Genomic DNA, 23,949 nt, shown 5'->3' with positions numbered 1-23,949 from the left:
AATGGGAGCTCAGAAGTTAGCGTCCGCCCGCCCGCCCGCCGGTCCGGAAGTCAGCTGTCCCATCCGCCCCCGCGGGTCCGGAAGTCAGCCGACATAGCCCCCAGCTCCGGAAGTCGGAGGCCGGCGGGTACTGAAGCCTAGAGGTCCGGCCTTTCCCCGCGTCCGCGTCCGCGCGCGCGCACGCAGGTTAGTGTCCGCGGTGGACGCACGGGCCGTGCCGCCGTCGCGGGTGGGAGGTGCGGGGTGGGCTGGGGGGCGGCTCCCGCAGCCGGGGTCCTGCCGGGAGCGCGGTCTCGGTACCCGGCCCGGCTCAATGCCCCGGAGGCCTGGCGGCGTGCGAGCCGGGCGGGGCGCCTGGTGTGGCCGCAGGGGTCAGCGGGGCGTGTCTAGGGTGGTTTGTGCCGGTGACAGGCGTGATCTCGCCCCGCGGGCGGCTGAGTCGCGCGTGGAGACAGATGAGGCATGTCAGGGGAAGGAGCCGGTGATGTCCCAGGATCCTGGCTTTGTTTGTGTGAACTGAATTAACTATTTGTTGTCAGAAATTTGACTTGACTTCACAGGGAATATCTGAAAAGCTACCCAGAACGGGGTCCCTGGAGCCAGCAATTCGAGCGTATTGTAGCGTGCAGGGCAGAATTCTCCACGTGTGGAAGATCAATCCCCTTTGCTGACTCGTTCATTAAACCGGTGCTCTGGACTCTCCGGACCCTCCGCTCCCTCTGCTGGGTGCAGACTGTTCTTCTTGGCAGCTGTAGGAGACCGCAGAGCCGGCTTTTTCGGTCAGTGCCAATACAGACTCAAACCATGATGAGACTTTCAGTTCCCTTTTTCAGAGGCCAGCACAGGGAAATGAGGGTGTTCTGGTAGGTTCCGGTAGGGTGCTGGAAGTTTGAAGCCTGCTGGGGGCTAACGGCTTCCAAGAGACTGAGGTTTCCAGGTAGGAAGGGAGCAGGTGATGATCAAGTGCTTGTTGATGCTTTGTGAGTTGGAGCAGGGGACAAAGCCCCAGTGCAACCATTACAACTGAGCAGAGAAGAACCTTCCTTACAGGTCTCTGGGGGATTAAGTGACTTGCCCGACCACAGAGACTGCAGTCAGCACGGGCTGACTGGTTCCTGAGCCTGTGTGGGCCTTGCTAGTGGGCAGCCTGGCTTCCTGTTCTAGAGAGGAGCTGGGTTCTTGTCTGTTGGCAGTGGCTCGAGGGCTCCAGCTGTCTATCTGCCCTTCCCCAGCCCCCCGGTCTCCTGTTGAAAGTGGTGGCAGCACGTTCCAGGGATGTATATGCAGGTGGAGACACGCACCAGTTCCTGCCTCCATCTGAAGAGGGCTCCAGGCATCAGGTCCTGGTCCCTGCTGGTTGGTAAGGATGTTCATATTTCTTCTCAAGTTAAAAATCTAACTTTAAAAAAGGATGAAAATTAAACTAAATTTTTCCGTGGTTCTACTACCCCAAGATATAGCAACTATTGTGCCTTTCCAACTTTTATCCTCTACGCGTGCTTTTACAGATGATGTGTGTCTGTCTTGTCTTTTTTCACCATTTAACATCCTTTGGTTAATACTCTGCATGCTCTTCTGAGGTCCCCGTACTTCCCCTTTTGCTTGTTTTCATACACCCAGTCCCAGGTATCTGATTTACGTCAGGGCCCACTTGATGGAGACAGTGAGGAGTAAGGCGGCGGGGGCCCTGGCCTCCATCCCTGTCAGTACCCGTTGGAGGGCCCTGCACTCCCTGGGCAGCTGCACCATGTTGATTGGAACCTAGGTGTGTGGGGAGATGCTGCTGTGCCTTCAGCAGCCTGGCTCTGGGCCTTCTTTCCCAGGACTCTGCCTGATTTGTCTCATGTGCCGGGTTGTGATTCTTTACCTTCACTCTGGTCTTCATTCCACACAATGTGCCATCAGTGGGTAAAACCCACGTCAGGTTCCTCTTTCTGGTTCCCCCGTCAGCTCTGCAACCTCACGTAGACATGTGTCCAGTGAATACTGTGACTGGTGTAGAACATTCTTCTGAACAGACTTCCCGGTTGTTTCCCCCACTTCTGAGCCTGGTGGTCTTCTTGCCCCCTGCTCCCTGCGCTCAGCCATCCCTGGCAATGGGAAGGGCCTGCTTACCTGGGTCTGTGGGTCCTGGGAGGAGTTGGGCTCTGGGCTGGTGGTGGCCCAATGGGAAGGTACCTGCTTTCTCCTCGCAGGAATCTTGTCGATTGGCCTGGCTGCTGCCTACTACAGTGGAGGTGAGATGCATTATCTGCCCCCCAGGAACTTCCTCAGCTGATTGGAAGAGAGAAAAAAGGAAAGCCCATCATTTGTAATCTGCCAGGGCAGGGCTTTGGGGACTGCCTCTGCCTCTAAATTGTTTGCGGATGTGGCCCACTTCCATGTGCTGGTGTGTCCCCCACACCTTACGATTTTCACTTATATCTTCAGCATTTTCATGTATCATAAAATATTCTTCAGAAAGGCACTCTTGTGTCTGCCTCATGTTCTGTTGCAGGGATGTTCTGTGCTTTCAGCGGCTCCCTGTAAGCGTTCCCACCTTTCTGCTCTCACTCACCATGCTGTGATTGTCATCACGAGTAGACACCCAGGGGGAGAGTGAGGGCAGAACTGGTGGAGCACGTCCTGTCCCAAGTGACAGGGCCCGCAGTGCTAGGTGGCCATGGCGGGGGTGGGGTGTCCTTGCAGGCATGGGCAGCAAGCCAGGCCCCCAGGTGCCACTCCTGCCCTCGGTCGGGGAAGCAGCTGTGCTGGGGAGGGGGCACCGTGTCTGGGCACGTTGGCCTTCGCCCCTCTGCTGCCTTCCCTCGCCTGATTGTTTCCTGTGTTTGCTCCCCAGATAGTCTGGGCTGGAAGCTCTTCTATGTCACGGGCTGTCTATTCGTGGCCGTGCAGAACCTGGAGGACTGGGAGGTGAGGCCAGTGCAGGAAGGGTGCCCAGGCTTTTGGGCTCCTGGGCTTCCCTGCAGTGCGAATCAAAGTAGGAAGAAAGGCCCCGCTCCATACTGAAACTTGAGCTTAGTGGTTTCTGGATAGCAGGACTTGTCCTCTGGACATTGCCTGTCTGTGACCATCCCTAGGCGAAGGAATCCTCTAAAGCTGTTGTTCTCCCAGAAGTTCTCCTAGAATAGAAGGGCAAGGCCACCTCCCTCGCCTCTCTTTTGTCCCTCTTCACGTGTCCTCTGGGTCGCCTGGCCCCAGTATTGCTCTCTGACTGCCGATCTCCATTCCCTCGTTTGATGACCTTGCCCACTGTGCTCGCTTCTCTTGAGTGCGGAGAGGAGAGGCTCCTGCTTTTCACACCCCAGCCCCTGGAGGGATCAGGTTGCAGGGGTTTGGGGTTCTGACTGGGATGGGAAGGAAGAGCGGCTGCCTCCTTGTGTGTCTGCTCTGGTGAGGGTGGGGACACAGTCGGCAAGTCTGTGTGTGTTGGGCTGGCTCACAGGCTAGCAGCCAGGTGACTGCCTTGTGTCTGGCGTTCTAGGAAGCCGTCTTCAATAAGAGCACCGGGAAGGTCGTGCTGAAGACGTTCAGCTTGTATAGGAAGCTGCTGACTCTCTGCAGAGCAGGCCATGATCAAGGTGAGGTGTGGGGAGTGAACAGGACACAGGTTACTCTGGGATGGACGGAGGGCGGCGAGCGTCTCTGTGTGATGGCAGGGAGCAGGCTTGAGGCCTGGAAACGGGCTGGGTCCAAGCTGGCCACTCAGTGACCAGAGTTGTGTCCTGCCTCGTGGACGCTGTGTACCCCAGATGTGCCCTGGCCCAAAGGAAATTGCTGGGCAGCCCCCAGCTTAGTGACTGGCCGCTAGAAACCAGGAAGGCATTTTCCAGCAGTTGGGGAAAATGAAGCAGAAAGCTGGGCAGCACTGTGCTTAGCCGCCCCCTGACATGTTAGACTGAGAGAAGGGGTGGGCTTTTCAAGGCAACGGTGGGCCTGCTGGACATTCCTTCTCACCCAGACTGGACATTAACCAGCAGCCACACAACCCTGCACTGCGGTCACTGACCTGTGACATCTAAGGTCAGGGTCTCAGCATCCTCTGGGGCCCAGCCTCAGACGTGGCGTGACACGTGCTCTCTGCTTCATGACAAGCGTGATGTGATCCTCTGCATCGTGGCCCCGAAGCAACTGTGCCAGCACCCAGGTGGGAGGGGCAGGGTGGGTGGGGGACACGGCCACTGACAGGGCCCTGCCCACAGTGGTGGTCCTGCTCAGTGACATCCGGGACGTGAACGTGGAGGAGGAGAAGGTCCGGTACTTCGGGAAGGGCTATGTGGTGGTGCTTCGGTTTGCCACGGGCTTCTCCCACCCCCTCACGCAGAGTGCTGTAATGGGCCACCGCAGGTAAGCTGAGGACAGGTGACTTGATTGGCCAGGGCTGCCCCTCGCCCTCGCCCCCAGTCAGGTGGTCCTCCCCAGGGACTGCCCAGCACGGCAGGGCATGGAGAGAGGCCTCAGGAATGTGGGGGAGGAGGTGAGGCCGGGGGGCCAGGCCTGCCACCACCCACTAGGGGGAGGTCAGGGGTCCCCACAGGGACAGAGAGGGGATGGGGACGTCAGGGGTCCCTGGTGGGCACAGAGGACTGGGCTAGTGTCAGGTGAGGGTGGGGATCAGGACTGAAGGTGCTGGGTCCTAGTGGGTTACCCTGGAGGTAGATACCTGGGGTGAGACGGGTATGGTCTTGTGGCTGCTGCGGGGTGGCCAGTACCTCTGTCACAATAACCCACCCTTCCTCCTGGTGCCGGTCTGGACCAGTGACGTGGAAGCCATCGCCAAGCTCATCACTACTTTCCTGGAGCTGCACTGCCTTGAGAGTCCCGTGGAGCTGTCTCAGAGCAGTGACAGTGAGGTCGATGGCCTCGGGGACCAGAGCTGACCTCCACGGGACCCCTGCCTTGGTTCTGGTGGGGCCCCAGCAGGACTGATGGGACGCCTACAAATCCTCCTCCTCAGCTCCTGGCTATGTCCCTGGAAGCCCCAGGGCAGGACCCTCAGCCGTTCCTGCTGCTTGCTTCTGTCCTCTGAGCAAAACCACAGTGGGACCTTCTCTGCAGGCTCTGAGGGGTCCAGAGAGGGCACAGGCCTCAGATCCGTCTCTTCCTGGAATCAGACAGCCCGCTGGGGCAGTGGCCTGGTGTGGACAGGCCAGACGTGCTAGCTGTGTGGGGCTCAAGGCCTCTGAAGTGGGAAGCAAGAACACCCAGGGTCCCAGGGTGTGAGGGCCAGGGCTGAGCTCTTTGGGTTGGGAGGTTCACCAGGACCAGGTCCTGAGGGTTGTGATGAGGTGCCAGCGGGCCAGTGCAGGGCCAGCAGCTGGGTTAGGCTCTGAGGATGCTGCCGCCACATGTCATCCCCAGGAATCCCATCTCCTGCCCTGCTCCCCATGCCCATCCCTCCCCGCAGGCGGACGTCCTCAGTGGTCAGAAGTGAGGTGCTTGCCTGCGGAGCTGCCGGGGCTCAGGGTGGACGCCAAGGGGCACACCTGGGTGGTGTGCTGCAGCCACTCCTGAGGCTTCCACAGCCCCCAGACCGCTGTCCACTCAGGTGGCTCATCTCGAGTCTAACCAGGATTGCAGCCGGGCTCTCACAGAGAGGATAACTTCCTGCCCCTGCCCCCAGTGTAGGCAGAAGTTCTCTCTTCTAGCCTCGTGCAGCATTTAAAAACCTGGACCCATCCCTCAGAACCCAGATTCCCAGCTTCTCTCGCACTCTGGCGCTGGGCTTGTGTGTTTGGGCCCAGAATCGCTGGGCTTATGGCTGCCCCTCAGCAGCGCCTGAGCAGCCAGCTGCAGCCACCCTCGTGGAGTCTGGGTGCCAGCCACACTGACCCTCAGCTGCACTATTGGTTTTCTCCTGCTTTCTCTGAACCTAGGCTCCTCCGAGGTACAGCATGTGCCCAGAGCACCTCTGAGTGAGGGACCCATGAGGCTGTGCACCTGGGAACGGCTGCATGGATCAGGGGTTCTGAGGCTGCCTGGGTGAGAGACAGCAACTTCCAGGGAACTCCAGAGAAATGAGATCCTCTCCCTTATCAGTGGTGGCCGCCAGCCAGCCCTTAGTTTGGGCACAAGGTCATTTAAACATGCCAAAGTTAGGTTTCTAAATGGTTAAACCTGAAATACTTTTTTCTTAAAAGGTGTGAAACAGCTATGGTTGGTTTCTTGTGTGTTTGCCCCTGGGCTGGAGGAGGGAGGGCGTTTGGCCAGCTCCCCTCTCCCAGGGCTGGGTTGGGCGAGGAGGGTCTCCAGACCATCGTGAGGGCCAGTAACTAAGTCTTTCAGATTTCTGGCTTCCACTCTCCTTTTTATTTTGAAAGAATTAAAGTTCTAATGCTGATCACTGCATAGGCCCAGAGTGTCTTTTCCTTCCATGTTTACTCTTGTTTCTGTGGGCGCTGTCTGCTGGCATGACTGCCCAGGGCTCAGGAGGCGCACGTGGGGCTGGGTGCAGCTGGATGAGGGTGCAGGGAGGCCGACAGCCTGAGCTTGGCCCCCTCCTCTCAGGGGTCCTGACCCGAGTCAGGCCTGGCGCCGGCTGCCTCACCCAGATCCTGCAGCAGAGCCTGCAGCCGCCGCAGGCTGGGGCGCACGTTCTCCTCCAGCCACTCCTCCACCGCGTCTGGGTAGAAGACACGCTGCAGGGCAGCCTCCAGCTCCCCCACGAGAACGCTCCACCTGGCCAGGAGACTGAAGACCAGGAGGCAGTGAGCCTGCCTGGCGAGGGCCCTGGGGCATACCTCATGGCCTCCAGAACCCCACGGGTCAGTACATCCCGTACCTCGGTTTACTCATCCATAGAACAGGGCCGTTAGCACCAGCCTCATAGGGTTGTTGGGAATAAGTGAATGACTGTCACAGTTTGACCTCTGAAACTAGAAGGCACTTCACAACTGGCTGGCAGGGTTTTTCTTGGTGCATGAACCTGTTGACAGTTGACTGCATCTTATACTCAGTAGGGACAGTCTGTGTTGGCCTCAGAGCCAGGAGAGCACTGGGGAGGGCTGGCTGGGACCCTGTCCCCATGGTGACACATGCAGCTGCAGGGCCAGGATCAGCCCTAGGCAGTCTGGTTCTATGGTGAGCCCTGGACCCTGCTCAGGGCATCTGGTGACCCTCACCCTCTCAGGCAGGAACGCCCCAGCTTCTCTAAAGCCTAAAGGCACAGCTGATTCGGTTGAGTCACCTAGGAATCCACGGCTGCAATACCTAGAAAGCTTGTCCAGAAAGCTGCCAGCATGCAGTAGAGGGTGGGCAGCCTCGGGGATGGGCACGGCTGGGAGGGGTGTGGGCTACCTGAGTGCCTGGGGCTGGATGTGCTGGATCATGACGGGGTGGATGAACTTCCGTCTGCGATGGTAGGGGCTGAACCAGCCGGTCACATACCTGGGGGCAAATCCACACACATAGGTAGGCACGCTGTGGCTCGTAAGGCAGACTCGGTGGTTGTAAAATAAGACCTTTGAAAATCTGGTAGAAATTTTAAAAAGTTGTTTTCCGCCCAGAAAGTCTTGCAGGATTGGCTGGCCCTCACCCTGCCGGGTGGGGGGGTCACTCCCCTGCCCACTCACCTGTCCCTCTCCAGCAGCGCATCCACAGAGCTGCACAGATGGAGGCTGACTTGTGTGATGAGGTTCAAGATGTCGCTGCCAGGGAAGGAGCCGGCCCTCTCACTGCACAGGGAGCCACTGTGCTGAGGATGCATCCAAATATGGGGGGACAGGCAGGGCTGGGGGTGAGGGTGTTACCTCCTGAAATCCGTTGCTTCCAAGCTCGAAGTCCCAAGAAAGTTCTCCACTCTTGCTTTAACGTTTTCGGCAAAGCCTCCTAAAACCAACCACAGACGGAGGTTGGAGGGGCCTCTGGAGGAGGAGGTGGCCTGGACTCTGTGCTGGCTGGACCTCCTGGCCCTCAGGCATGGGTGGTGGGCAAAGCAACTGAGAAGGACTGCCGGCCAGGCCCAGCTGGGCCCATGCTGACCTCAGGCATGGGTTAGCCCAAGGCTACTGCAGCCTGGTAGGGAGGTGAGGACATGCTGGAGGCTCTGTGCTGCCTGCCTCCTGGGGAAGGGGTGCCAAGGCCAACGCGCTCCTATTAGCACAGGCATCTGCTCTGTTGTCTGTACCTTTCCCCAAAGAGTTCAGAACTGACACTTCAAAAAAGGATAAGCCAGAGTCCCAGTATCTGTCCTTCCACCTCCCTGTAGCTCAGCACAATACAAAGTGTGTTTATTTTTCAGTCCTCACTTTCCTCAACCACCTCGACGTTTTTCTGTGCCAACACCACATACGTTGCTACTTAAATTCCCACCTGGTCCCGTATAATATGCAGCTTATGTAACCAGGGCCTCGTCACCAACCTTGCCTGCTGGTCTCCTCTGTCTCTAAGCACCTATGCCCACACCTGGCTGCTCCCTCGAGAACCAGAAGTGAGGGAGCTGCCCCTCTGGGGCCACACCCACCAGCACTGGGCATTCAGGCTATTTATGCAGCGAAGGTGGGCCCTCTCCTGCACCCTATCCATGATGAATTTTCTTGTGGGTTCACTGTGCCTGCGGGGCATGTCCCCCTAACTTCCTGGTCTGTGTCCTGGTTTAGGCTCGAAGACCCGGGCTGCAGTGGGGTGGGTGGGTGGCTGAGCCGGGGCCATGGGTGTGTTCCCCTCTCCTGCACCGGTTGGAAGACCACAGTCCAGCCCCAAGGAGGTGGCAGTTGGGGGCCCCGGGCACTAGGCTTCCTGGGAGGAGCAGGGGACCATACCATGTAGAAGCACCTGCAGACAGACAGCCAGGGACGGGATTCCCACGGGCAGCAGCTCGCACAGCACAGAGAAGTGGTCATACCTAAGTCCGTGGGAGAGGGGCGCTCAGCACAGCAGATGCTCAAACACGAGCCACCGCGAGACAGGACAGGGATCTAGAAGCTTCTGCAGAGCGTTTGCTGCTTCCGGAAGGTTCCATGGCTTTGCAGGAACCCCACCCAGAGTGACCTGCCTGGGCTTAATGCTCTGTGGTTGCCACCCTGAAATCCCTAAGTTAACCTCTGACTCAGCTTTATGAGTGAGGGCTGAGGTCCAGTGGGTCAGCCCTGCCTCCTGCTACCTCCTGTGGGTTCAGGGCCTCCTGCTCTTGGTGTCAGGGCCACCTGGCCTCCCCCTCAGGATGGGACCTGAGGCCAGGACTTGCCTGGGACCAGGGGTTTACCTGTAGCTCTACTTTTCAAATGGTGTGAAATCCTACACAAGCCGAAGTCTGTCCTCATGCCTCTCCCAACATGACCTCGGGCAGGGGGGGAGGGCGGGGTGAACATGCAGAGACGTGTGGTTCGGACAGGACATGGGTCAGGAGGGCCAGTGCCCTAGGGCCCTGAACACCCCGAGCAGCGTCCCCTCTGCAGAGTGTGGCGCGAGGGGCTTGACCCCAAGTGGCTTGTTTTGTGCAGCTGGTCCTTCCACACCCTCCTCAGAGGGCCGGCTGCTTCCCCTTGACCGAATGGAGGGAAGGACTGAGGCCCAGACTGGATGGGCCGAGGAGGGCGGTGTGTCCTAGGTGACGGGAACCGCTTAGACCCTCCCGGGAAAGGCCGGCCCCAAGAACGTCCCTGGGGCCTGCATGGCCTCACCTCTGCCAGCCAGTCAGGACGATGCCCTGCAGCGTGTCCGCTGGCACGCTGCCCGCCACCTGCAACCACTGCACGTGGTTTCTGAGGTGGTGCTCGATGGGGGTCAGGGCCTGGCTTGCCCCCGTGGCTCCCTTGAAGGCACTGGCGGCCCAGAGCCAGGAGAAGCCGCTCTTCCGGTATTTCTCCATGAGGAGCGCTGGGTGAGCAAGTGAGAGGTGTGAGTGGCAGACCCTGAGGAGGTGCAGCCGGGAAGCCCGAAACACACACTCGTCCGGGTGGAAAACCGGGAGGAGCCCATGACCGCTGGGCTCTGTTCTGGTACTGACCCTTGCTGTGGACGTCCAGGTCGGCCCCGTAGTCCCAGAGCACAGGCTCCACCAGCTGCGGCACCCTCGATGCTGGGGGTGGAGAGAGGCTGTGAGGGCGTGTCCCTCCAACTCTCCCTTCTTGCGTTAAAATGAATTTAAGTACAGACTCAATACTATGCTATGATTTTGGCTGTAAATGCCGCAGCCACAAGCCCAGCCGGCTTTGGAAGTGACTGGACACTGCTGGAGCTGCCAGGGGTGAGCCCCAGGCCAGCGGTCCCAAAGCTCCCTCGAGGGGGACATGCTGTCTGCACGCGGGGCCGGCCCAGGTGCAACAGGAACATACCGCTAAGTGGACTTAATTGTAATTAATTAAAACCCAAGTGGCCACATGTGGTAGAGGCTGCAGCGAGGACACCTGGGTGGGCCTTGCGGAAGCACGGGCCATGACCTCCCTGTCTCAACCTAGAGCCTCAGGCAGGCTGGGCCCCGGAGGGCTGGGGGCCCACTGCTTCCCTCCACCAGCCGGTGTGAACCTCAATAGAGGCCCCTGCAGGGCTGGCCGTGCAGGTGTGTGGGGCCGAGGCCCCTAGAAGCACTGGAAGCTCTCAAGTGCCACCAGGGGCCCCTGCCGCCCCGCACCCCTGCCTGTTGATGGCCAGCGCCCCTCGGGGCCTCGTGCTGCTCTCTGGGTCAGATCTCTCACAACAGTACTCCTGGCAAGACTCCAGGAGGCCTTCTAGGGGAATGGCGTTTTCACATGAGAAACGGTCCTAACAGGATGGTCTGGAGTTAGCTTTGGTGCGGATCTACTACACGGTCTCTCCTTGACAGTCGGGGGCTCAGAGTAGCTCGGCTTCCTTCCCTCATGGCACCAGGAAGCGCCCTGTGGAGCTTGGCCAGCCCCCCAGGGCCATGCCTGGCCGACCTGAGAGCTGGTCCTCGGGGATGTCCCGCAGCATGTCGTCCCACACCAGGGGCGTCGTGGTGGGGTGCTGGGCCTGCACGTGGCTGGCCACCGCCTCCACGTAGGACAGACACAGCTCTGCTCTGGTGTTGGGCTCCTGCTGCAGCCACTGTCTTGAGTCCTCACCCTCTCCGAGGTAGTAGACCTGGGAGGAGACACAGGTGGGTTTGCCCCAGGACCACCCATCCTCACCCACGGGTTCACGCTGTGGCCTGGGAGACTCTCGGGCCAGCTGCCCGTGGGGAGGAGACAGTGAAGGGTGCCCTTGCCTTCTGCACCGAGACCCGAACCTCGACTCAAGACTCCCTTGAGCCTGGGCACAGGGTCTCCACAGCAGCCAGAAGGTGGAAATGACCAGACGTCCAACAACACAAGATGGATAAACAGAGCGTGGCCCATCCACACGCTGGAACGTCACTCAGCCACGCTGGAGAAGGTGCCCAGTGAGAGAAGCCCACGCACGGGGCAGGACTCCGTTTATGGGGTGCTTAGGGGGCAACGCAGAAATGGAAAGGAGACTGATAGATGCAGGGGCGGAAGACAGGGGGGGCGGGGAGATGAGAGGTCCTGCAGTAACCGGGGGGAGGGCTGCACAACACTGAGAATGACTTAAAAGTTACTGGATTATTCACTTTAAAGTGGTTACAGCAGTAAATTTTATGTTATGTGTATTTTACTACAAAAAAAGAGATTTTTTTTGAAGAAGAGGATCAAACTCTGGGGTAAAATGTCTACAAACCACCATCCTATCTCAGATGCCCAAGCTCAGATGAGCAGAGGCCTTTGGGTCACTGTGCTCGGTGGCTCGGTATCTTCCTGGCCACTGTGTTTCTCAAGGACAAGGAGGGCACCCCCGGGAACCACCTTTCCAGCCAGTGCTCCACGGCCCTAAAGTGGTATTTCCTTTCTCCCACAGTCCAAAACTGCACTTCTCAACTGGCTCAAACTCATGGCCACACTGACCCCGAGGACGTGAATGTGCCGTAACCAGGGGCTGCTCTGCTGCTGTCCTGTGGGTGCCTGCACCCCACTGCACCCTGCTTGGCTTGGCAGGTTCGCCGGCGCGAGATCACCCGTCAGCTGGGACCAAGGCCCTCACTGGGGACATCTCCTCGGCCAGCACTTCTTTATCCTTGGAACTACTTTTCTATTTAAGAGAAGAACCCACGAGGTGGGAGAAGGTGACCTTGAGGTGAAGAAAAGGGGCTGCTGCAGAGCTGGGGGAGCCGCCTGCTGGCAAGGCAAGGCAAGGCACCCACCTCGTCACAGCCGATGTGGAGCCACCGGGCGCCCGGGTGCAGTGCCATCACCTGGTCAATCATGGCTCCAACCAGTGCCAGGGACTCCGCCTTGTGGGGATTCAGGGTGTTGGGGAAAAGTGCCACTTCCCGGAGGTGAGCCAGAGCCTCGTGCTTTAGCACAAACTGTGGGGAGACAATAGGAAAGCTGGTGACCCTGGGGAGGAGCTTGTCCCCGAGCTCCCCGAAGTCCGGCTCCTGCCTCTGAGTCCTGATGGCCTCACGTCTATTAGAGTCCCCGGAGGGGCCGGCAGGGCTGCACTGCGGACCAGAGCCAGGGTGCCAAGTGGGCGGGTCTCTGAGCAACATGGCTGCTTGGTCAACAGCCCTTCTCCCTTCCAACTCTGACTGGGCTGAATGAGAAAATGGAAAAGACAGCTTCCCTTCACAACAGAACTACACACGGGTGGACTTCTTGCTCAAGTGAAGGGGCTGGCAAATCCTCTCCCCAAAACAAGTACAAAGTGGAATGATTTGTCCAAAATGACCGTTTTAGGGCTCCAGAAACCAACCAAAGGTGAACAACAAATTGGGAAATGCGTGTTCATGAAAGGCTGCCATAACTTTGGGTAAAAACAGATTCTGCAGCTTCTGCCTAGGTGCTCCCACCCCCCACAATGGCTGGCTGTGGGTAAACCCGGCCTTTGGGGACCTGTCAGTAAAAGTGGCAAACTGTTCTGAATTCTGCGGTCCCCATAGGGCGACAGAGGTGACACATGTTCTCCTTACACACCGGCTGGCTGGGGCCACACACACCCAGGGGCCCGAGCAGGCTGGGTGGAAAGCAGAAGCCGCGGCAGACTGAGAACTGCCTGAACCCTGAGTGTGGCCCCCCAATCCTTGTGGCACAAGGGGGGGCCTTATGGGCTCGGGCACAACCACCACCCAAACCCTGCGGAATCATCAGCTGTGAAGACCGAAGAGTGACCCCTAGGGCAAAAACCAAAAACAAGAATACAAAAACAACAGAGGCATCCGTGACCACACACAGCTGGGGAGACAGATTAAATCCAGGCAACTTACACCTACCCATGGGGGGAAAAGTCAGACTTGCTATAACATATGATCTGAAATGTCCAGTTTTCAACCAAAAATTGAGACATGCAAATAACTGGAAAGTGGGACCCAGACTCAAAGAAAAAACAATTCTATGGAAACTGATGCTGAGTGGGCCTAGATGTTGGATTTATCAGACAATTATCTCAAAGAAACTATTACGAATATGTTCCAAGAATTAAAGGAAGGGCTTCCCTGGCGCTGCGGTTAGGAATCCGCCTGCCAATGCAGGGGACACGGGTTCGATCCCTGGTCCAGGAAGATCCCACATGCCGCGGAGTGACTAAGCCCGTGCGCCACAACTACTGAGCCTGTGCTCTAGAGCCCGTGCTCTGCAACGAGAAGCCACTGCAATGAGAAGCCCCCGCACCGCAATGAAGAGTAGCCCCCGCTCACCGCAACTAGAGAAAGCCTGCGTGCAGCAACAAAGACCCAAAGCGCCAAAAATAAATGAATGAATGAATTAATTTTTTAAAAATTAAAAAAAAAGAATTAAAGGAAACTATTTACAATAAGGGAAATTAAAAATCCATTCAGGGGAAATTCGCTGGTTGCCCAGTGGTTAGGACTCTGCGCTTTCACTGCCGAGGGCCCAGGTTCAATCCCTGGTCGAGGAACTAAGATCTTGCAAGCCACGCAGTGTGGAAAAAGACAAATCCATTCAATGGGCCCAGCAGCAGATTTGAAATGTCAAAAGAGTCAGTGATTGGAACAGAAGATCAACAGAAATTATTCAATCTGAGTAACCGAGGAAAGGTACAAGAAAATGAACAGAGCCTCAGAGACCATAGGGCAACATCCGAGCTACCAACGCATGAGCAAAGGAGTCCCAAAAGAAGGGGACAGAAAAAAACATGAAGAAATGGCCCCAAACTTCACAAAAGTGAAGAAGCTCATCAAACTCCAAGGAAGATAAAGGCAAAGAAACCCAAACCTGAACACATCATAACCTAAAAGGCACATTTAGGGGAATAACACAATTAATGGCTGACATACGACGTTCGTGGTTTGGGAAACTCAACACAGTAAAGAGGTAATTTTCCGCCAAAACTGATATACAGATTTAACACAATCCCAATCAAAATCCCAGTAAGGTTTCTTGTAGATACATAGAGAAACTGAATCTAAAATACATATGAAGAGGCAAAGGAACTAGAATAGCCAGAATAATTCTGAAAAAGAATAAAGTTGGAGGAATCTCACTACCTGATTTTAAGACTTACAATAAAGCTATAACAATCAAGATAATGTGGTATAGACAAAGGAATAACACATAGATCAATGGAACAGAATACGGTCTAGAAATAGATTCTCATAAATGTGGTCAACTGATTTTTGACAAAGGTGCAAAGGCAATACCAAATCTCAAAGAAAGCAGTCTTTTTGACAAATGGTGTTGGCACCATTGGTCAAGCAGTGCCATACTACATGCAAGAAAAATGAACCTCCACCTCACACCTCACACAAAAACTAACCCCAAATGGATCATAAGTCTAAATGGAAAATGTGCAAGTGTAAGACTTTAGAGGAAAACAGGAAAAATCTTCATCACCTGGTGATTGGCAGAGTTCTTAGAAATGACATCAAAAGCATGATGCATTGAAGAGAAAAACCGATAAACTGGACTTCATCAAAGTTAAAGACTTTTGCTCTTTGAAATACACTGTTAAGAGAATGAAAGGACAAACTGCAGATTGGGAGAAAATGTTTGTAAGTCACGTATCTAACAAAAGACTTTGTCCAGAATACACAAAGAATTTAAAAAACTCAACAGTTCAGAAAGTAAAACGCGCAAAATCCTTGAACTGTGCTTCACTGCTGAAGAGAGTATTCTGATGCAAGTGACCAGACGTAGAGTCTTCGCCAACCCTGCTGACACCTTGATTTTGGACCGCTGTCCTCCAGACAGTGAGAGAACAAATGTCTGTAGTTTAAGCCGCCTGGTTTGTGGTCCTTTGCTATGGTAGCCCCAGGAGACGAATCCACCGTTAAGCGCAGAGCAAGGCCACTTAAGGAGCAGGAGGGCGTGGGACGATGGAGCTGTACTTGAGGCGCTCAGACCAGCTGTGGTGGGGAGCAGGGCGCGGGGTGGGGATGGGCGGAGTGATGCTGGGAGACCCACTGGAGGACTTCACAGCAGGTCAGGCAGTAGTTTAGACAAGGATGGTGACAGTGGGACGGAGGGAATGCTGATTCAGGAGGCAGAGGAGCAAAGGGTAGGACCTGACAGTAGACAGGAAATGCAGCTGGTGTCGGGGGTTGGGGATGGTACAGCCCCTCCCTGAGGCTGGAAGGGGCCTCTCAACGGAGACGCTAAGCAGACAACTGTAGACTAGAACCCAGGGTCTGCACTAGAGACAGGGGTCCTGGGAGTCACTGAGGACAGGAGAGGGAAGCAGGAGGGGAAATGGCTTTGTCCAGAGAAGGAGTGTGAAGTGAGTAGAGGGCCCTCAAGAGGTGCCATGGGGACAGCCAAGTCCAGTGCAGCTACAGGACAGCACATGGAGAAGATGCCGGGCACAGCCAGAGCCGGGGACCAGGAGGCCGTAGGGTTTAGGAGGAGGGGGTTGTGGGTAATGAGAGCGTGTCGGGACCGGAGCCCAGAGAGCACAGCAGGGAGAGTCAACCAGGAGAGCTGGAGGGCAGATGGTGGGAGAGAATCCCTGAACAGGAAGGAAAGCGCCATCACTGGGAGTGAAAGTGAAGATGTGGGGGAAGGACTGCTGATAGATCTAAACGGAGCCTGAGAGCCATTAAATCAGTGTTATGTTTAATTTGCTTCCCCTTATCTGAGGCAGACGTGAAAAATATTTTTGAAGATCACATAGGAGCTTGGGAAAATATTTTCAACATTAAGTGAAAAAGGAGAACACAGAAAGCACGTTTTCTTTTTTTTTTTAATAAAGTATTTTGTAAAAAATATTTATTTATTTATTTTGGCTGTGCCGGGTCTTAGTTGCGGCACGTGGGATCCTTAGTTGTGGCATGCAGGATCTTTAGTTATGGCATGCGGGATCTGTTTTTAGTTGTGGCACGCGGACTTCTTAGGCGCAGCATGCATGTGGGACCTAGTTCCCCGACCAGGGATTGAACCCGGGCCCCCCGCATTGGCAGCACAATTGAACCCGGGCCCCCCGCATTGGCAGCACAATTGAACCCGGGCTCCCTGCATTGGGAGTGCGGAGTCCTACCCACTGGACCACCAGGGAAGTCCTAGAAAGCACATTTTCTTAATGTTGTATTTCACCTCGCGCAATAATAATTTGATGAATACACGTTAAAAAGGAAAACCACCCCGTCTGCAGGGCTCTGTGGGAATCAGGCCCCCCATCCAGCTCTTCCCCTCCCCTCCTTGGACAGAGGGTGTTCCCACCTAGAGCTCCGAGCTCCTCAGCTGTTCACAGAGCCTCTCTGTACAGTGCTGAGCTGCTCCCTGCCTGTGTCTGGCCCCGTCCGTGCACCCCTGAACCCCACACCTGGGTACCAGGTAACTTCCCTTCCTCCCACTTACCTCCATGTGCCCAAATGTCTGCACCAAGGGAATGACCTCCAGCTCATTCAGTGTGGCCAGATGCAGGATCTCTTTGATTTCGGAGGGGCTAGAGAGACCAAGACCACCCAGAGAGGTTCACGTTGGCTTCCACTCAGGCTCCCCCCAACCCCCCTCGTCAGGTTCCTGGGGGAGTCTACTGCGGAAACTAGCAGGGTCGCTAACTCTGAAAAGCCCAATGGATAGTCTTAAGTTTTCAGAGAAGACTCCCATGCTAGAATTTAGGAAAACGATGCTCTGTTATGTCAAGTAACAGTTTACTTCTTGTGAGAATAGTACCAGCTATTCTGACCCAAACTCAACAAGAGGCTAAATTCATTTTACAAGAAACTAAGCCACACTAGCAATCATATTTTAGAGCAAGGGTGGGAAGACAGGCCTGAGAACAAACACACCACCTGTTTCTGTACAGTCTGTGACCTAAGAATGGTTTCTGTTTTAAAATTGTTGAGAAAACTCAAGAGAAGAATATTTTGGGACATGTGAAAATCGTATGGAATTCATCCTTCAGTGTCCACAAATAGGGTTTTATTGCAACACAGCCATGCCCACTCATTATTATCACCTGTGGCTGCCTTTGCCCCACTAATAGTTGTAACAAAGATCAGATGGGCTGCACAACCTAAAATATCTACTGTCCGGCCCTTTATAGAAAAGGCTGGTGATCCCTTTAATAAAGGAAAAAAAAAAAGAAGTTTCAAGATTCGGGTGGGAGTGTCCCTTCAGGCCAGCATTCCGTCGCTGAGGGCACTGAGGACGCCATGCCGGAAGGGCCCACTGCCTGCTCCACCGTGAGTTGTCATTTGTGAATTTATCTCAACTTCTGTATGTGTTCGAACCATCTCTAAAGTTAACCAGTTCTATAAATGAATTGATTATATAAAGTTCTGTCTTTAAATATACCTTTTTCAAGCTTCACCGGAACCCTGGCACCTTTTTCACTTTCAAAAACAAAGGAACAAAACGTGTTCATTGTAGGAATAAACACGAATACCTCCGCCATCTCACCACATTGATGCTCTGGCTCATGCCTTTCCGGTTTCCTGCCCACATGTACCTGCTGGGAGTTTTACCACATGGAGCCAAGCTGCCCTCCGTAACGGCTGGGCTGCTTTACAGCCCACCAGTGGGAGGCTTGCTTTTGCTCACCCTCGTGGACACAGAGCATTATCATTTTTTTAAAAGCTTCACCAATTTGGTAGCCAAAATGGCATTTCACTGTTATTTTATTACTATCATATACTTATTGGCTATTTTTCTTTCTTTTTTGGGGATCAAAATGTTCTTTGCCCATTTTCTTTTGGGCCATTTATTACTGATTTACATGGATACCCATAATTTTAAAGCCAAGTGGGGTGCACCCATGACGCTTCACTGATTCTGATCCTCTCCCTTTTAATCCTCACTTTCCTGGTGAAGACCCCACCTTAAACAGTAGCCCTCCTTCCCCTGCATGGACACCTGTCAAAGTGTCCTCCACGCACTTCACACCCAGACAAGACTGAAACAGATCACAGTGCTTCCTCGTGGGGGATCATAGCTGATGCTTATTTTCTTTTAAACGTTTCCAAATTCTCTTCAGTGAACATGCTTTATTTTTATGATTAAAGACACGCATTTAACAAGACAGAAGAGGACTGTCCTGCTGTCGTTCAATTCTCGCCTGGCCTCCCCTCCCTTCCAGGTTGCCGCCCCACACACCCCATTTTCTCTGCAGAGGCATCGCCTTGCTTGGCGGCTCGGGTACCTGTATGCGTGCTTGGCCCTCAGCAGCCTCAGGTGGCCCTCGTAGGGAAACATGTCTTCATACTCGATGAGGAGGCCGTTTGCACCCAGGGCACGGAACAGGGGGAATATCTGGGGGAGAGAGGGATGTGATGAAGAAATGACTATTTGAACAGAAAGTGACACATGTGAAGCTCATGGACTTGTTCTTCCAGCTGATGGACATGGATTGTAGTTGATCTTTGTATTTTTCCCGTGTACTCCGTGTGACGCCAAATCAAATTCTAATGTAGTGATGTGTTCATTTTATATAAGGGGGCGGAATGGGGGGGGAGCTGGGGCAAGGGGAGCCTACAGGGCTCTGGAGGGTTACTGCAGCACCTGGAAGGAGCCTAGAGGAGGGAGATGAAGGAGGAAAGAGGCTGTCCCACTGTGCTCATGGGGTCCCTCCCCTGGTTCTCCCCCACTTCTTTCTCTACCTTTATCTCAAAGAACACGGATCCCTATCCTCCAGGACTGTTAGGACTGTGTCTACTGTATACAGGACTGAGATTTTCTTCTAGCCTGGCATCACGGCCAGGGGTGGGCGCTGAGGGAGGGGGCTCCTGCAGAAACTTAGAATAGTAACCCACCTCCAGACAAGGGCCACTGTGAGTTTTATGTGATTTGTAGCATTCTTGTTGATGTTGCTATCAGAAGTTTTCTTTCCCCAAGAATATGGGGATGTTCTGAAGCATGCTGGATGGAAGGAGGAAATCAGTTTGGGACTAAGAATTAGCTGGGATAATTGTAAAATGGGTAATCAATAACTGACTACAAATTACAAGAAGAGGCAGATTGTGGAAAGGAGTCAAACCAACCCAGGTCAGTCACCTACACAAATGGAACATAATGGTTACAGCATTTTCGTATTTTCCTCAGCATTTTTGTTCCTGGCTTCCCTTGTAGCCTTTCGGCCGTCTGACCACTGGGTGGCCTCTTTGGCATTTCTATTGGGGGTGGTAAGGATCCTTGGTGCTGTGGGTGGCTAACAGGCTGCTAAGCTCAGCCTAAGGGTGCCACCCAGCCAACTTGTGGAAACAGGAGGAATAAGAAATTGTTGTCTAAACCTCTCTGTCAGCAGCAGCAGGTAATGAAATGGGGGCTCCAGCTACACATAAGCTGGATCTTCTTTGCCTGTCTTCCACATCTATCCATTTGTCACCATGCTTTTATCTCTTCACACTTGACTTTTTCTTCTTGGCCATTTATTTCCCAATACTGTTTCCCATGGTGTCTATTCACTTTTGTTCTTTTTCTAGTTTAGTCTCCGTTTCTGATTTTTTTTTTTTCTTTTGCTTTCTAATTCATTCCCGAGTCTGGAGGCAATCTTTTCACAACCTCCTTCTGTCTGGCTGTCACATTTCTGGGCTTTTCTATTTCTGACTTATGCTGTTCTTCCATAACTGTATCACTTTCTTAGTATCTCTGCTCTGATTCTGAAATACTGCAGAACTATGTCATCTGCTTTGTGGTCACATGTTCCTGGTGCACCTTCACTGTTACTCAGATCATCGTCCTCTTTTTTCTTACAGTGTCTTTGTCTGGCACAACCACACTCCTTTTCTGTTGCTCATTTTTAAATGAGATGTGTTTTCTTGTGTTTCTGAGAGCAGGTTCTTCTGTTTGGGATGGAGCTAGGCCAGCCCAGGGCTCCCTCTGCTGCTGTTACATAAAGGATTAGCAGTTACGGACTTTGTGCAGCTACTGCCACAGCACGTGGTCTCCACTCCCTCTGGATCCCGTCCCCCCAGTATTTGAAACTTCTCTCCACTTCACCCTCAATGTTCCTGCCCAGCTCAATGTGGATTTTTTCCCCAACACTGTATCCTTAGTGTGGGCTCTGTCCTTCTGGAAGAAGTTTCTGGAAGGTATTTTGGAGTGCTTTGAAGCCTTGGGCACTCACCCTCAACCTGGAGCCAGGGACGACTGGCCCAGTTTCTGAGAGACCTTTACTAGTTGGGCTCTTTTCTGGGTCCTCTGGTCTTGACATCATCTGAATTCTTTTTTCTCTTTCCTCTACCACCCCCTGCCCGGCTGCTAACCCCACGTGGGTGTTGTGCTGTCGGTGGTTTGGCCCCACCCCTTGCGTTTTGGAATTCACGGGGATACCCTGATGCCTACTTTTGATTTAGAGTACATGTGTTTTCTGTGGCTACCCTAAGAAGTCACCACAAACTGGGTGGCTTGAAACAGTAAGAATTTATTCTCTCACAGTTCTGGAGGCAGAAGTCCAAAATCTAGGGTGTCAGCAGGGCCATGCTCCCCCTCTGAGGCTGTAAGGGGAATCCTTCCTGCCTCTTCCAGCTTCTGGGAGTTTCCAGCACCCTTGGTCCTCCTGGGCTTGTGGATGCATCGATTCTAATCTCTGCCTCTGTCCTCATGTGGTACCTTCCCTGTGTCCTCACATCATCTTCCCTCTGTGTATGTCTCTGTGTCTAAATTCTCCTCTCCTTATAAAGCTACCACTTATTGGATTAGGGCTCACCCTATCTCCATATGACCTCATCTTATGTCAATGACATCTGCAAAGACCGTATCTTTAAATCAGGTCACATTCCAAGGTCCGACAGGTTAGGATTTAAACATATCTTTTTGGGAAACACGATTCGGCTCACAATGAAGAGGTTGTGTGCTTCTTTTGTCCTTTCTGTTTTTCCTTTTCCTATCGTGGTTGCTGTCTGCTTTGTGAGGGGATTTGGGGGAAATTCAAAATCTATGCTGCTGCCACCACCGTGCCCCAACTCAGAACCCACGGTTGTGTTCCAAGCACACGTCTACAGAACACTGATTGTTCACAACTTCATAACCAAACCAAAGGCAAAGTGATTCTCTAGAGGAGAAAGGGAGCTCTCACCTCTGAGAGGTAGCAGACCCTTGGTGGGGCTCCTTTCAGGTCCAGATGAACTAGTCGCATCTTAAATGGTGAGGAACCCGACATCATACTATTTTTTGTGAAGTCATGTGACAAAAAAACCTCTTGTCTGGGCACTTCTTCCTAGTGGAGAAATTCAGGGTTATAGACTCCAGAGGCTCAACTGGCCTGGTCCTTCCAATGTCTGTTTCAATTCTAATATGAACTGGGAGGGAACTCATTTCACCAACATGAAATCCAATCAAGATGTCTGTCTTGGGACTTCCCTGGCGGTCCAGTGGTTAAGACTCCATGCTTCAGACTTCCCTGGTGGCGCAGTGGTTAAGAATCCACCTGCCAATGCAGGGGACACGGGTTCGAGCCCTGGTCCGGGAAGATCCCACATGCCGCGGAGCAACTAAGCCCGTGAGTCACAACTACTGAGCCTGTGCTCTAGAGCCCGCGAGCCACAACTACTGAGCTCGCGTGCCACAACTACTGAAGCCCGTGCACCTAGAGCTGTGCTCTGCAACAAGAGAAGCCACCACAATGAGAAGCCCGTGCACCGCAACAGTAGCCCCTGCTTGCCACAACTAGAGAGAAAGCCCGTGCACAGCAACAAAGACCCAACGCAGACAAAATAACTAACTAACTAACTAACTAACTAACTAAATAAATAAATAAAAAGACTCCATGCTTCCACTACAGGGGGCATGGGTTTGATCCCTGGTCGGGGAACTAAGATTCCGCATGCCACGCGGCGCAGCCAAATCAAAAAACAAGATGTCTGTCTCCATGTTCAAACATAGGGACCCTTGCCAGTTAGTTGTGATTTGTCCCTAAAATAGAACAGCATTGTTTCCTTATAAGATGGCTATAATCTGTAATAACACAAATGACTGCGAAATAATTTCTTGTTTTAAAGATCCTCTTATCCTATGTATACTATGCCAGTGAAAACAGGCAAATATCTCAAACACTTTTCAGGCCCCGCAATATGATGTTTTTGTAGAAAATTTATCCTCAATTTTATTCTACTTTGAATAGCATTAAAAACAATTATATTTCTAGAGTTCAAGTCAGCTTGGTTGTACGGAGGAAGAAATTCTAAAAATTTATTCTAGGTCAGAGAAAACTGTCTATGATTTAAAATAGGCCATTGATAATTTAAAAAACAAGTAAGCCACAAGTTAATCAGTGCTGGCTAGTTTATATTAAACTAGAGAAAGTATCTGGATGATACTGAAGCAGCTGGGAAACAGTGAAATCTTATTTCTTCTATCATAAAACACAAAGGATTAGATGGGAAAACGAAAGAAAATCTTTGTGTATTGGTCATATATTCAGCTCAGTAATTCAAACTACTCATTCTGTGCAAGGATTCATAAATCCCTGACCTTAAGGAATCCATAATATAACAGAAGAAATAATATAGTGCACACAGAAACCAATCAGTTTGATTTTTTTTTAAGAATAAACTATATTCAAGACAGTCTCAATGAATGACAAAGCTCTTAAAGCAATTACCTAAATTACCACTGAGAAGTGGATGAGTTTAAGACAAAGCATTCTGAAAAACTGCAACGTTTTAAAGCTGAATTGTTTTACATTTAAAAAACACCCCCCCCCAAAAAAAAACCCAAATCTATTTTCCTGGGAATAGAATTAAAAGAAAAAAAAATTTTTTTTAAAATATTTTCCTGGCTGCACCGTGCGGCATGTGGGATCTTAGTTCTCCGACCAAGGATCGAAGCTGCGCCCCTTGCATTGGAAGTGCAGAGTCTTAACCACTGGACCACCAGGGAAGTCCCAACAGAAAAAATTTTGAGCTGAGAAGTCTGCGTTGGTCCTGTGTGTGCCTCCTCGTATTCAGAGAGAAATCCTCCTATTATTCCTGTAGCCCTAGAGTAGGAATGAACACAAACATCTTACCTGCATCAGACACATTCAGAGTTGTTTACCAATGTAAATTGCTGCAAAATCTAAAGGAAAAGGAGAGGGAGAATTCAGTAATCCATCTTGTGAGTGTGTAGTTCTTTGCTTTGATTCCCTCCTGCATGAAGTCTATAGAAATGTGATTATTTCAAAGACTTGGGTCAACTGTCATTATTGTTACCAGACAACCTGGCAGGTCTGCAATTGTCCCAGTTCCTCGGGCTTCCAGGTAAGTTACCAGGAAATGGCATCTGATTTCCCCAGTTTCGGGACTGTTGGGCAGATCTCTTTTCTTGTTCAATGAGTCTAACTAGGTTTTCTTTTCCCCCTGTATCAGTAAATTACTCACCTTCTTCAGACTTAATCCTCATGAATGAAACTCACTGCTAATTCCTCTCTTTCAGAATCAGGTATCTCCACAGGGCTGGTTAAGATCTTCTTGCCCACTGGACGTAAGGTTCTCTAGGGAAATTGAATGTTGTAAACAAAGCAGCAGGGCCTAACAGATACATGTGCACTGAGCACCAACTGGACCCAGTGCCCTCCGGTGTGGCATGGGCCGGGGGAGAGGGGCGTGGAAACCCCACAGAAGAGGGT

General features: G+C 52.8%; 2 protein-coding genes across 13 annotated transcripts; one reads left to right on the top strand and one right to left on the bottom strand.

Annotated features, from left to right (window-relative positions):
* Window positions 1-86: 86 nt before the first annotated feature.
* CYBC1 (cytochrome b-245 chaperone 1) lies at window positions 87-6,348 on the top strand. 10 transcript variants are annotated; one of them, XM_082442197.1, is made up of 8 exons: window positions 91-192; window positions 561-779; window positions 1,233-1,360; window positions 2,196-2,237; window positions 2,840-2,913; window positions 3,485-3,581; window positions 4,203-4,347; window positions 4,760-6,348. In XM_082442197.1, exons 3-8 carry the CDS (start codon window positions 1,276-1,278, stop codon window positions 4,878-4,880), a joined length of 564 nt encoding a protein of 187 aa, XP_082298323.1. In that variant the 5' UTR covers window positions 91-192; window positions 561-779; window positions 1,233-1,275; the 3' UTR covers window positions 4,881-6,348. The 10 variants fall into 10 exon arrangements, with proteins under 10 accessions (XP_082298326.1, XP_082298329.1, XP_082298323.1 ...); XM_082442198.1 differs by having other exon boundaries at window positions 118-186; XM_082442200.1 differs by lacking the exon at window positions 561-779 and having other exon boundaries at window positions 87-186.
* On the bottom strand, window positions 6,320-23,814 carry HEXD (hexosaminidase D). 3 transcript variants are annotated; one of them, XR_014257610.1, is made up of 15 exons: window positions 23,702-23,814; window positions 23,350-23,399; window positions 21,421-21,561; window positions 18,547-18,656; window positions 16,761-16,848; window positions 12,155-12,319; window positions 10,857-11,040; window positions 9,947-10,018; window positions 9,621-9,816; window positions 8,760-8,842; window positions 7,749-7,827; window positions 7,572-7,673; window positions 7,297-7,386; window positions 6,782-6,925; window positions 6,565-6,690 (listed from the first exon to the last, which is right to left on the bottom strand). XR_014257610.1 is itself a non-coding variant. In XM_082442084.1 (14 exons), exons 2-14 carry the CDS (start codon window positions 23,362-23,364, stop codon window positions 6,504-6,506), a joined length of 1,512 nt encoding a protein of 503 aa, XP_082298210.1. In that variant the 5' UTR covers window positions 23,365-23,399; window positions 23,702-23,814; the 3' UTR covers window positions 6,320-6,503. The 3 variants fall into 3 exon arrangements, 2 of the variants coding, with proteins under 2 accessions (XP_082298210.1, XP_082298211.1); XM_082442084.1 differs by lacking the exon at window positions 6,782-6,925 and having other exon boundaries at window positions 6,320-6,690; XM_082442085.1 differs by lacking the exon at window positions 6,782-6,925 and having other exon boundaries at window positions 6,320-6,690; window positions 12,206-12,319.
* Window positions 23,815-23,949: the final 135 nt, after the last annotated feature.

This window comes from Balaenoptera physalus (genome assembly GCF_965194825.1).
Source record: "Balaenoptera physalus genome assembly, chromosome: 20".
Classification (NCBI taxonomy): domain Eukaryota; kingdom Metazoa; phylum Chordata; class Mammalia; order Artiodactyla; family Balaenopteridae; genus Balaenoptera; species Balaenoptera physalus.
Note: the sequence above shows the minus strand (reverse complement) of the source record. Positions and strands in the feature narration are given on the sequence as shown.

Bases quoted from the DNA above. Each gene is read 5' to 3' on its own strand.
- CYBC1 (XM_082442200.1), top strand. From the start codon at position 1,276: ATGTATATGCAGGTGGAGACACGCACCAGTTCCTGCCTCCATCTGAAG. The intron at 2,238-2,839 runs GTGAGATGCATT...TTTGCTCCCCAG, and splicing joins TGCTGCCTACTACAGTGGAG to ATAGTCTGGGCTGGAAGCTC. The intron at 4,348-4,759 runs GTAAGCTGAGGA...GGTCTGGACCAG, and splicing joins GCTGTAATGGGCCACCGCAG to TGACGTGGAAGCCATCGCCA.
- HEXD (XM_082442084.1), bottom strand. The intron at 12,320-16,760 runs GTAAGTGGGAGG...GTCTCCCCACAG, and splicing joins AGACATTTGGGCACATGGAG to TTTGTGCTAAAGCACGAGGC. The intron at 8,843-9,620 runs GTGAGGCCATGC...CCACGGACTTAG, and splicing joins GTCCTGACTGGCTGGCAGAG to GTATGACCACTTCTCTGTGC.